Source organism: Wasmannia auropunctata, unplaced genomic scaffold, assembly GCF_000956235.1.
Source record: "Wasmannia auropunctata unplaced genomic scaffold, wasmannia.A_1.0 LD336026.1, whole genome shotgun sequence".
In the NCBI taxonomy this organism is placed as follows: Eukaryota; Metazoa; Arthropoda; class Insecta; order Hymenoptera; family Formicidae; genus Wasmannia; species Wasmannia auropunctata.
Genome location: NW_012026864.1, coordinates 2,550,887 through 2,564,942, shown reverse-complemented (window position 1 = coordinate 2,564,942; position 14,056 = coordinate 2,550,887). Strand labels below are relative to the sequence as shown.

At 42.5% G+C, this 14,056-nt stretch overlaps 1 protein-coding gene across 5 annotated transcripts in view; it reads left to right on the top strand.

The window, feature by feature from the left end:
* The window catches only part of LOC105452848 (leucine-rich repeat and immunoglobulin-like domain-containing nogo receptor-interacting protein 1), an 86,909-nt gene that overhangs the window by 905 nt on the left and 71,948 nt on the right, over nt 1-14,056 (top strand). For all 5 annotated transcript variants that reach the window (XM_011694336.1, XM_011694339.1, XM_011694340.1 and 2 more), the window contains exon 2: nt 1,015-1,533. In XM_011694336.1, coding sequence (XP_011692638.1) covers nt 1,485-1,533 — 49 coding nt within the window. In that variant the 5' untranslated portion in view covers nt 1,015-1,484. The remainder of the gene's footprint in view (nt 1-1,014; nt 1,534-14,056) is intronic.

The window sequence follows — 14,056 nt, the reverse complement described above, 5'->3', positions numbered from 1 at the left end:
AGCTCATTGACGTAACGAGGAGTTTGTGCAGACTCGATAAATTCGTCTCAATAATTCGTAACGGGGACGTAAACTCGGCGACGCGTTTCTTTTTTTTTTCTTTTCAAAATTTATCAAATGCACGTCGTGGAATACATCACGCGCGCATATAAGGATTTCGCAATCTGTTCCTAGAAGTAACTCGCGAGGTGAGATCGATTCACGATTATCGGCCTCGGTCTTTGGACCAACGCCAAATTCGCAATTCATATCCGCGCGCAACGCAAGCGGTCGATTTCTAATCGTAAACTTTCGATTCGCGCCGGTGAATATCGCGGGGAGAATCAATCGGCCGAGCTAACCGCCTGAAATTTCGCGTTCGGGACTCGCTCGATTACGAAATTTCACGCGGGAACTCAATCTTCGGGGGCCGCCGTTAACTTCGCGCCGCTAACTTCGTTCGGAAAATTGCAGACGAAACCGGGATTTTTCAATTCCTCTTCGGATTCGGAAAAGTCCGGTAAACTTAATTTTCTCAACTCCCTTCTTTCAACAAAAACAAAAACTGCTTTCCTTTTTGTCCAAGGAGAGAACAGAGAGAATTCGAGGGAAGTATTCACCGACAAGTGTGTAAAAGCCTCAATGTATCGCGCATTCCGGCAATATATAGTTAAATAAACGTGACAAATATTTCTTTTTCGCTAATTTGTGGCAAGACTCGAAATTAAATTTCATTGTTGAATGTCGAAGCGATCGGGAAAGAAAATGGAGTAATTTCACAAAACACACACACACACACTCACACACACACACACACACACACATACACACACACACACACACACACACGTGCGCGCAAGACGCGGTCGACGCGGCTCCGCCGGTTGAAAAACACTGGTCGAAACGGGCATGCGGGACCTCGTAGGGGGGAATGTCCTTTTTTACTACGCACCGCGTCGGGTGCCCTTGAGCCAGGCTAAGGAAAAGAGGGAACTCGGCCGAGGGAGTTTATATGGCGCATTTGTATATATACAGGACGATTCATCGTTCGGCTGCGACTTCGTGGAGGCCGGTGACGCAACGCTCCCGGCTCCTGTACAACGAGGAAGAAAAAGTCCGCGATATGACGGAGTAGCGGCGCGGTTCCAAGTCGAGCTTCACCTTGCTAACTCCACTCCGCCTCGCTTCGCCCCGCTTCTCGTTCCTCCCTCCCGCTCCAGCTCTCCTTTCGTCATCCTCCCTGCCCGCCCGTCTCGTCCTTACCGACGCGTGTGCGCGCGCGATACCTATATACCGCCGAGCGGACTTACGTCTTATGCGATGGTGTGCGTGAGATCGCGCGTGCGGATCGTTCGTGAACTCAGCAGCAGCAGCAGCCTGTAGCTCGTCCACGGCAAAATTGGAGGTGGAATTCATAGAAGGGTAGAGAAGCAGCCCGGAAGAAGAAAAGAGAGAGAGAGAGAGACCCGTTTTCTCGACCGTCCGTCGACCATCCGAATCCGACGATGCGGCCCCTCAGGAAGTCGTCGTGGCGATGGACCATCAGTAAAATAGGTGAGTAGGAACGGGAAGGCATTACTATACGGAAGAGAAGAGGCGGCGTTTCCGCGGCCGCGTCGCCGCCATTTTCGAAATGAATTTCGCATCGGGGGCGAAATTGCCGGCCGGCTGGAAGTTTTCGTATAGGGAGACCCTTGCCTCGGTAGGGTCCATGCCCGGTGTAACGATAACAGTTTTCGTTGTTGAATTACGAGCGCGTTTGGACGCGCGAATAAATCTTGGAGGCGTTTTGAATATATAATAATATTGTAAGATAAATTGAGAGGTGTGTGTATGTATATTACAAATATAAACGCGCGGTTGAGACATAAATTTAATTAGGATTGAAGAACGTATCTATTATAACAAATAATCTAGCATTCAGAAAAATGTTCTTGTACCAAGAGATATCAACAATGACGCATTTTAGTGAGATTAAATAGAATTTTTGGTTATCATAACCGGAATTCCGTTTCTGTCTGATCTCACTAAAATGCATTCTTGATACGTCTTGTTGGTTTAATAAGAACATTTTTCTCAGTGACTCTAAGAAACGTAACGTTCACTTGAAAACAAAAAAAAGATTTGTATGATTTATTTCATCCGGCTTGAAATACGCTTTTCAAGAGGAAGGATTAATTATACTTAAAATCCGCTCGAGTCTATTTTTCGAACATTTATGAGCCGCTGATTAGGATGTAATGACCGACTGTATCACTCATGAATAACATAATATAGTATTATTTATACAAACATCTGCGAGCCTGCTTTGCGGACATGTCATAAATAATAAACAGGCGAGTGCAGTGCATACGCATGTGCGATTGGAAAAGCAACAAATCTATTCTATTTGTCATCAGACACTCATACGACTGCACTGCATAAGTGATCTAAGAACGTATAAATGAATGTTTGCCGTGGGGGAAGTCTATACATAATTTATCTATGCAGTAACTCGAACGCAGGGAATTTTGCTACGAAGAACGTAAAATTCCCGTATACGTTCCCTTATCTCGAACGTTGCACGCGCGAGTTCGCGAGCGCACTTCGAAATTTAAACGAAAGTTAAACGACGGTCGACGGACGTGGATTGTTCATTTGCGCGCGGGCACTTAATCCGCGGGAGGAAAATACGCCGCTGCTCTCCTCTCAAAAACGCGAATTGTGACGATAAGTGGGGAAGAGCCGCGGCGTCTTCGCGTGAGAGAAAAATGGCAACGCGTATACATGGCGCGTGTACGACTCGCGTGTGATTAAATGGAAACCCGGGATCGCTGTCTTCCACGTTGATAAATCGCGGAATGAGAGCGCTCCTCCTCGGGCGACAACTCAAAAAGATGCTCCAAGACCGCAGGGCATCCCTTCTACCGCGATCGATGTACGACCGGTGGACAATAAGTGATACAATGGAAGGGGGACCAGAGCCAACGGGATATCCGGAAAATTGATTTTTTTCGCATTGTCGGGGTAAAGCGAATAAAGTCGAAGGTACATAATACTCTTTCCCTCCTCCCACGTCCCACCTTCCGTCTCTCCTCCCTGCAGGTAGCCATACTCTTTCCGCTAATACCTCAGCTGTGCGTGCGGCAACGGAACGTTTTGTACGGAATTTTTCAGCGACTTACCCCGCGACGGTTCCATTAATAAGATAAAACGGAGCATCACGGAGGATTCTTCAACGTTCTTTGTCCTCTCTCTCTCTCTCTCTCCCCCTGCCCCTCCCTCGCTCGCTCCGTTGCACTTCCGCGTTTTGCGGGAGACGCGCGGCGAGTGTATCGGAGGGAGATAATTCCAACAAATGGATTTCGCGCGACGTCAGTTTAATGACACGCTTCCGTTAATAATTTCGTTGCGGAAACGCGATTTTCGCTTCCCCGCACTGCGGATGTGATGAACACATTTAATTTCGATCTCCCCCGCCGCCCCGTAAACTAGATGTTCTGACAGACAACCCGCGCGAGCGCGAGCTTCGGGTCTCCTCATTCCGGAGGTACCGAAATGCCTCGAATTGTTTCCACCGGCGACGACGTAACGAGATTGCGTCAACCGTTGCGTACCTCGATCGCGCGCGCCGCGCCGGAGTCGATTGGGAGCGCGCACGTAGATGACGTGCCCCGCCGACTTGGGACGAAGTTACGTTGTAATCTTCTTACACCGCGGAGAAACGTCGGAACTTGGACGCGTCGGTCGCGTCAATAAACCATTAGCGCGAGCGTAAACTAAAAGCCAGTACCTACGGGAGCTGCACGTTGCCGCGTCGTCGCGCCACGGGCGCCCCGTCGAAAGCGCTTTTTCCTCCGGCCCCGAATTTCGCGCGAGAGGAAAAATCCCCGGCCTGTGTCGTCGAGTTTGAAACTCCCTTCGATTATTCAGTACGAAACGGCGATGGCGGTATTTTAGCCCCTACTCCCTCCCCCTCTCCCCTCGTCACTAATGCATTTATTTAGCTATTTTGGAGCTGCTATTGCAAATGAGCTATTATCCGTATACAGACAAATTCAATGATCTGTTGTATATAAACTAGAAACTCTAAAATTTTCATAACTGTCTCTTATACCGCAGACGACAAAAACGCGAGAATCAAATTGATCGAAACATATATAGAACGGTCATTCTTCCCAAATTCGGCAACAGTTAATCTTGTATAAAATAGACTGATCTCGCTTACGTACATAAATTAGTCGTAAGATTAATAATTCAATTTTAATAGTCTATCCGTGAAATGTACTCTCGGCTGTATTCCGAGTTTAAGTTTAGCGAGGTACGAGTTTAGCGAAGAGAGTATAAGTTAACGAGAACGCAATGTAGAATTTTATGAGGAAAGATTACATCAAAAGCAACATTCTTAAAGCGAGTTTAAATTGGCTCTACTATATTCATTCCTTTCATCTGTCATCTTAAGTAGTTCGATAATTAAGTCGTAAATTACTCGATGTTCCTTACAGTCAATTCTAATAAAATTGTCGCAGAAAATCCGGAAGTTAATTGAAGAACCATTTACGACCGAAGTGTATTAGTGCAGGAATTGTTACATCTTCGTAAACTTAAAATGGACATCATCAGTTTGAAATATAAGAACAGCTGAAGCGCCTGTCGTGAAAGAGACTCACGATTCAGAAGTACGAAAATTGTATTTGTTTTCGATTCACTTCTCTAAATACCGTTATTTACCAAAGAGAAACGCATCTAAAAGATGTAAAGTATATTGCATTGAAATAAAAAAACGTCCAAACACACGCAGTACATTGAAGACTTTTGATATTACAAAATGAATTGTTGTAATAAAGCAAAGTGAATAATTGACGCTAAATTTTCAGTTTTAATTTAATAATTTTCACATTTCTGCACACATGCGCGTATTCAGTCGTAACCAATTTGCACATATTATATAACCGCAGGAGTAAAAAGAAATAGAAATTTGCACATCAAGTATACGTAATTATCGTGTGAAATCCTTATTGAATCTCGACAAATAGCAGGGATATATTTTCAGCTGTAATTCAAACATTATATATATAGATATCTAACATCTTTCGCGCAATTTATACTAAATTTAATATCGTTTGCACCACGATTATTTCTTTTTCGCTCTCTAATATAAATTTTAATTATTCGAGGAAAATGGTGATAATTAAACGCGAAGAGCTAATTTTACGAATTATATATTTGTAATCATTTAAAATATCTATTCCTATATATACGCAGAAAAGACGATTTTGCTGGAAAATCCCAAAATTTAACTGGATAGAGATTTGAAAATAATTAATTTTTATTGGACCATCAAAATAATTATGCTGAAAACTCGATATTATTGAGCAATGCTGTAAAAAATATTGACATTTTAGCTATTAGTTTGAGTTTTCCACATAATTATTCTAGTGGTACAATAAAAATTAATTATTTTCAAATCTGTATCCGCAGCTAAATTTTAGGATCTTTTAGCAAAATTATTCTTTCCACGTATAATGTATAAATACGCATTTATCTATAAGTGCCTATACGTTCTGCCATTTTCGGAAAATGGTTAAAAGATTGTGATGGACTGGTGTCGCAAAATTGGTTATTTCAGTTGTTTGCCATGGAGAAAATTGAAAAAGCTACGATCCGAGGCGACGCAGCCATAAAATCGCGCACGTTAAACGGAACTTGTATGTTCACGGTTGTTCCACGACAATTTCTTCTCGCTCGCTCGCGAATATTATTTGAGTATTTCTTCTGAAAACACAAATATGCATTTGTAATTATAAAACACACCCACACTTTTTATATATATATAATATATATATAATACAGATTTTCACATGATTTTTCGCCTGATCTTTCACGTCGCGCACACCGCTGGGAACGATTTCTACGTTCGCGTTCGCGTAATTAGTAGATAATGCAGATAATGAATGATAATTAAACGGTATTTCGTTGCGTCACGGTTAAACGCGGCGATCCTTGCGCGTTGCCTAGTTTCTATGGAGAGGCGATCGTAAAACGGGACAAGAATTAATCGATACATTTCATTGTGGGTTTTGACGAGTTTAATGATTTTCTCTCACCCTGCCTCCCTTCTCCTCCATTTTCAGCCTTTGTGCGTATTATTACTGCAATTCAATTCCCCCCGAGCGAGACCGCGATAATTTACAGCTGGCAAATTCGTAAATTTTATAGTCGCGGTATAGTTCTCAATTGTGAAAATTTTTCACTTGCAAATTCAAACTGTCATGGCTTAGAAACGTCCGTTGTAATCCGTCGGCTCTGTACTGAACGCGTGCATTGAATATGGTAATTCAATACTGATAGTAATAAGATAATGGCTCTGAATGAACCGGTTTGTACTAGAAACATGTATTTTACATAATATGGAAATAGCCGAGATATTATAGTATTCTACGAAAATTTCGTGTCATTTTTTGTTGAGGAACTGAACTGGTTAATATTCTTACTCAAATGGGTCATCAGATTGTTACGTCGGTAGGAATATATTACCTAACGATATTTCCTCTTAAAAAAGAAAATAAGTTTAGTTCAATACAAAGTTCAATACTACGAGAAGTAATAGACAAAGAACTGGTAATAAATATCAAGAAATTAAATGACACAATGGAGAAAATTTTACTTAATGAGAAATCTTTAATATCAATTTTATCACATTCTGCTAATAACTGGAAATTGGATCATTTAACGATAATTGTATTAACAGTGTATTAAAAACACGAAAGCTTATTGTCGATAGTTTCGCGTTATTAAGAGATATAAAATGTAACTGTATTACAGAAATAATGTTAGAACAATTGAATTGGCTTAAATTCTTTTCACGATATGACGGTACAAAAACGTAAAAGGATTTTCGTTATATAGTGATTAATATATATTAATAATTATAATCCTGCGATTATTTTCATTTCATTCGTTAAATTTTATTTCATTTTTTTTTAATATAATAATTTTTTTATTCAAACTTGAATCTCTCCTTAAATTAAAGACGCCTTTTTATTAAAGAGTGAAAATTATATTTTTCAAAAAGCCCGGTAATTGATTAATCTAATTAACTTTTTGATGCCACTCATTAATATTACTTATTAAAAATATTAACCTCTCGAGGAGTTACATCAATATTTTAAAAAATTTCACAATTATATTCGTTATTTATTTTTTTTTTTTTCGCAATATCGTATGCCGTTCTTTCTGCAGTGAGTGCAGAGTGACGCGCGCGCTTATGTGTATTCATAACGTAACGCACAGCAACATATGCCAAACGGTTAAAAGCGCGTGAACCTGTATTACGTTTGCCCCGAAATTCGGGTGTATGCACAAAGGTAACAGCAATACGCGCGCGGACGAAATCGCGTCACGGTCGTCGCGTCATCTCGCTTGCTACTCTCGTTTGGCCCGCCCGGGCGCGCGGGGCGCGTTGCTTGCCTTTCCGTTCACGAGCGAGCGCGGTGGAAATAATTGCTTTCGCCGTATTGTGCAACGCGATCGTTTCTCGTATCGAAGGTTTTCTTTGAGCGTGCACGTATATATATACGGGAGGAGGGCGGATCGCGCTTTGTGGGTTACGTGGAGAACGCTGGTGGACGTTATACGAGGTGTATCCTAATGCACGTGGCACCGTGGTCCCACCGGGGGGACACCCGCAGCATTTTCTCATTTCGCGCCCGAGACTGTTATACCCCGCGGAAATGCCGTGCTCTTTACCCTCCGTGCACTTCGTGAAAATTTCCTTCGGTGTTTAATTATTTTTCGACCTAAAACATTCCGAGGACTCCGGCGCGTATATTACCACCCACTTCGCTTAAGAGGGTTTTCTCTTTGCATAGTTGCGGGGGGGGGGGGGGAGGGTGGAAGAAAAACCGGAGGCGGCTATAAAATTTCGCGAGAATTGCAGGTGTATAGTCCCGCGCGGTTTCTGCATGTATATCAGCAAACGGTGGAAAGTGTAAGATCGAGAGTTGATTTTTAATTCAGCATACAGATAAGCGCGACGATGAATAAGGACCGATACGGTGTGTACAGCTACCTTTTTATACGGGCAATATTAATAATTCATGTCCGCTTGAAACAGAAGATAAAGTGTTGTTCGTGAGGCGTGATACAAATACCACGGTGTCGATAAAAAATCGACACCATGGAAATAAAACGCGGAGCGCGCGCTGCACACAACATATACCCCAGCATACGCACACACGGCAAAAATTTAAATTAGAGTCAAAATCCAAATAAAAAAATCTATCGATTGCATGCTCGTTGATATCCTCGTTAGTATATCTTACAATTCGTTGTTGTTCGCTCTTCGAACAACAATAATGTGGGGTTGAATTTTCATCGGTTTTCCCCCATCGGGTATAATACGCTTTGCGGAATACGCGGTTGAGATTTGAAGACCCGTAGATATGGATCGCCGGCACGGAGCTGGCCGCGGAATTTCCGCTAGTTTAATTTAACTTTTCTTTGGTTAGGGGGAGGGGGAGGGGTGGGCTAAGCGCGCTAACGAACAAATTAAGCCCCAATTTGCATGCGGGCTCGCGGGCTAGTGATCCGTGCAAGCGACGGCGACCGGGTTGCGCGCGCGTTGCCGATCTCTTCCCCCTCCCCCCCCTTTTCCCCCCTCCTCTCTTTTCCTCATTCTTCCGCAAAACGTAATTGCCAATCGCGACCGTCGCCTTTTACAACGCGCGCCCCGAATACCGGGCGCAATCGGTGCGAACACCGATCACTTAACGCCGTTTACGCGCTCGATCGGAACCACGCGGCGCGCGATATCGCCCGTATCTGATACCGTCGTCGGTACTCTTGATTATATTCTTTTATCGGGCCGCGGAATTCCGATTGCCGTAAAATCGATGAAAGCGATTCGCGGCGGCGGGGCCCGCTGATGCTCCCGCGCGCGAGCCCGCTCCTTCCTCTTTTTTTTTTTGCAATAAATGAGTTATTCGGCATTCGGTTGAATAATGGTCTATCGATTGATGTGCAAGATTCAGTATCCGGATAACACACACGGCGGAATACAAAAGAGCGGCGGGAGGGATTTTATATTTAGTTACCATCGCGTTACAATCAGTCGCATTCCGGCCGTCGTGCAGGGTTTTCCACAATCGCGTTGATACGCTTATTGAATGGGGGTAGTGTACCGCACGCGTGTGTGCCACCCTTTATGCCCGCGCGATGAAGTCATCCGCGATGTGAAACGAAAGGATATCGTTAATGACATTTCACTCTTGATTACGATAATACGATATTTTCGTCCTCGTTGGTAATGGCTCTCTTGTACAGCGGGGGAGACTTCTGTGATTTATATCAGAATTTCTCGCCATTAAGCGCACCTCGGGGATTGATTGCGAGCTAAATTTTGCTCGTACATCTTCTCGCACGTCTTATTTAAGATATCATATCAGGTGCAGTTAAAAGGAAAAGAGGTACATTCCGCTCCGTTTTGCTTTATAAATGACTTTGTTCTCGTCGCGAGCGGGGATTAAGTAAAAACTAAGTAAAATTTCAGGAGGTCGCGGAGGACTCTCTTCTCCGGAGAGAACTTCCGCCTTTTCTCCGACGCGCCCCGGAGCTAAAATTGCCCGGGTTGTTGCATTCGGAATGTCAATTGACGTGAAACACTAAAAGCGTTCTTCTGCATCTTTACGTGCGACAATGCTTACGAAACAGTTAACGTCGTTATACGAGTTTCGCTCGGAATTACTCCTTTAACGAATTTATCCGTGTCCGATCTTATTCTTTTATTGCTTTCCCGGCCGCTGCCTCGCGGCGCTCAAATTATGCGACGGAAAATTGGTATAAGGCGCAGGAGACTAAAAATAGCTCCGAATTCGTCATCCACGTTGATTGCTATTAATACGAAAACGTCGAAACGCGCAGAGCGCGGTCTTTTCCCGTGAATTTTTGCCTAATCGATGATTATTAACAACGTCATTTTTACGCCCGCCGCAAAAAAAAAAGGTAACGCAATCGAACGCAGTTTTGACGTCGAAGCATTCCGTGAATTTAATCTTGCATTATATTATGAGCGAAGAATTTAATTAATTCGTTTGCAATCAACGGATAACAATTTGTACACTTCGCATCGAGGGAAAAATGCATTTTTCTCATTCTGCCCCTTTTTTTTCTCCCCGGCGTTCCACGGCGCTTTCAAACGAGCAAAAATTATTCGCGATTACGGTCGTCTCTTTCAAGGAGCCCCGCGAGATACGCGAATTTAATTTCGTCGTGAATAAACATCGCGACGATATTTTCCTTTGCAAAAATTAGAAATTGATTATGAAGATCGAGATTATATATACGTTGTACAAGGGACTTGAGATAAACGTAATCTGTGTATTTCTTTTTGAGCGTTCCTCCCGCTCACTTGTGAAGCGGGGAAACAAAAAATCTCTTCGCAAAAATATTTACGGATGGGGAGGGGGGGAAGTGACACAGAGACCGCGGGAGAATATTAAAAACTTCTTACCAAAGGTATGTATATGTGGCCTACATTAAGGGATCGTCCGTACGATACAGTCGAGTGGCTTCAGTTTTTGCCGTTTTCGTATTTGCTCTTATCGGTGCGCGCAGCTTTAAGCCCCCCGTGGTGGCGGCGGTAGCCACGTGATCAAAGGCGCGCACGGCGCGCTACACACTCAACGGTATACGAATAATATTGGCGCACATTAAACTGAAACGGGCAGCGGCCGCAGCGAATCGCCGGTTCATCAATATTACATACTCGAGTTTGCGGGTCTCTCGTCGTCGTGTTGCGTCTTCGGCTCTTTATCGGACATCGTTGCGTTAACATCGCCGGCTAAAACGCGATCGCCGGGAAGAATCGATAACGCTAACACACGCGGCGCATCGCGGCGCTCCCGGAGATAAAAGTAACTCTCTTTCTCTCGCTCTCTCTCTCTTTCTCTCTCTCTCTCTCTCTTTCTCTCTCGAGAACGTTGATTGTTATGCCGCGCCACGCGGAAAGGTCGGCCGCGATAATTGCGTATCATGAGAGGGGTGTATCGTTCGTTGCACGTCTATCCGGCGGTGTACACAGGCGCAACGGGAATTGCGAACGAGCGACTCTCGACACAGCAGCCTGCTGTTCGCGAGAGAGAGAGCAACAGCTGATGCCGCGTAAACACGTACGTACGTCGAGTCGTTTTTCTTACGACGCGACGGCGCGACGAGCCACTCACGGAGCGCGGAGTTATAGGTGGTTTCAACATCCAGCGTATAGTCGCGTGATACCTGATAGCTTATCTTCCGCTTGTCATCTTTTGAGATGGGAAAACTACTGAAAATGGAGAACATTTTTTATTTTAAATCCGAAACTTCTTCTTTTTCCTGTGACAGAAGTATATACTTATTGTTAGATCACAGGCCGCTTTAAAAATAAACGCTTCTAGATAATAACTTTTCTTTCCACACGGTCGAAACAATTTTTTTTTTTGGTCTCGGGTTTAATTGAAAATAATGAAATTATGTATAATGCGATATGTAGTTTTTGCGCAAGAAATGATATTTTCCCTGCGATATTAAATTGACGCGTGTATCAATACAAATGATGGAAGTCCCGAACGCGGTGATTGATTTAACGTTTCAATTAAAATAAAAGCGCGCTCGCGTGTATGTGCGTGTAACGGTGTTACCAATGACATCATCGTTCGAAGAAGTGGGATGAGATTGAGAGTCCACAGGTACAGCAGAGCTTTGAATAACCTTCGAGGCTTTGTTGACATAGTCGCTCACATGTTCTCTCGCGTTTGTTTCTATCGATAATTCCGCATCGATGTGACATCTCCATTGTAAGCAATCGCGTCCCATTGTAAGCAAGCCTCCCATTGTAAAAAAGGCATGTGTGCAGCGTGAATGTCACTCCTAGCGTCCAAACAAGTTTATCTTTTTTCCCTTCCTCCCGGCACTTTACTTTTTTCTATCCGTCTTAAACTTTGCTAGATATTAATTCAATTTAAAAATTAATTTACCGTCAACTCGCGCGTGCGTAATTATAATAGAATTTAATCCAGTTTCTAACGCTGCATCGCGCATATAATAAGAAATAAAAATTAAACGAAAAGTTTATTAATTTATATTAAATTACACAAAGAAATTTATTAATTTATATAAAATTGCAGGAAGGAAAAAAAAACACAGGCATTATATTAAAGTCACTTTCGGATTGAAACGTTTTTTCGTTTCGCGATTAAATTAACTTTGTAAATTACTTTTGCGATCGTTAGAAAAAAAACGCAATGCAATTTCATACTTCCCTACGCAAAGATTTCTATAGAAATACGAAGCTCGCTACAATTATTTTCAGTCGTAATGCACGGTACAGTTGAATATATATATATATATATATATATATATATATATATTTTTTTTTTTATACTTTTCTTCTTTTTAACTGCGCGTATTTTTTTCACGAGAGACGTCCTATGCATACGGTTGCATACGAATAAAAATTTATCTCGAAGATTACGGCGAAGGACGTTTGCGACATTCGTGTGCACACAGAGATCCATTATAGTTATCTAAATTTTAGCATATTGAAATTTTACGTTTAGCAGAATTTGTGAGGTGCGTGATTTTAATCCCCGCGATATGATATTGAAAATTGCGAGCTTTGCATTTACTAAATAATGCTTAGCATAAAATGTGGGACATGAATGCGGAGTTGTATGCACTTGGAGTGGACATAATCTCCCTTTTATCTTGCAGTGTCCGGCAGGAGCGCTGCGATTCTGCGAAATTTGTTAACCGCGAAATCTATTAAAATGAGATCCGTCCGGGGTGGAGGACGGAGCGGAGGGTGGATGTCGCCATGGAATTTTTGCGAAGAATAAACATCGGTATTACGTTAATTTGAAATTAACATTAAACGGATTTTGCGAGCGATGATGAGATATAATGCGGCGTGTAGCCTTTTATGCCGGTGTTTAATTACGACCGCATCATCCTATTTTCGAATTTTCGCGTCGCTAATTACCGCGCGTAAATTAACGCGAAATTTATTTCGCCGTAACGAAATATATGGTGTGAAGAATCGAACGTGTCTGCAAAACGTGCGTTCCGTGTTTACAAGGTTCGCTTGAAAAATTCACATTCTGACTTCGCTCCGTAACTTCATCCTCTCAACTAATTGATCTTTTTACAGTTTCGAAGAATAATGAAGTTCGCTTTGTCACACATAATAGTTGCAAACAAATACGATTACCTATCTGCTTTTTAAGATCGGAAAGAGAGAACGAAAATGTAAGATCCGATATCATAATGTTATTTTATATATATATATATATATATATTATACACGGCTAATCTGTGCAATTCTGCAGACACAAGGGAACGGCGCGTACGTTATCTATATTTTACTTCTCACGGATGATTAGAGGGCCTCTTCCTCCACATTAATGGACAGGTATAAAATTAATTTTGTCAGCGGAGAGTGGCATCTACTCCAGCAATAAAAGCGTTTACCGCCATTATAAGCAGGACTGCCATTAAAACGGAGAGAGGAGCTGTAATGAGGGTTACGAGCGGATTTTGGAAAAGCCGTAAATTTAATACTCTCGAATGCGCGCATTTGAATTAAGCCGTGCGTAGCTCAGAACGTAGCCCCAGATACGATCTCTCATCGGCGGTTCCCGGACCGCATTTTAGTGCGGGAGCAGGACATAAAATTCCGATGTACCTACGCGCGCGCAACTTTCGCCGTGAGAGCTCAAATGTCGATCTGTATTGAATCATCGGTTGAATGTACAGCCCGGCCGCGGCTTCTGATTACCAACTTTAGGAGCAGAGAAAAATCGATGAAGCGAGATACTATAAGGTTGCCTGAAACGAGAAGTGCAAGCAAAAAATGGAGGATGTTAATTGAAAAGATATTAATTGAATTAATTGAATGCGTGAAACACTTGTACTTATTCTTGAAAAGCGATAATTAACGACACAAAAATACAACGTGTAACAGGTGTCCGAAGATAAGTTTTCTGATTTTCATAATAATGTCGTAATGAAATATATATAAAATCAGAAAATATGATAAATATATATATATATATATATATATATA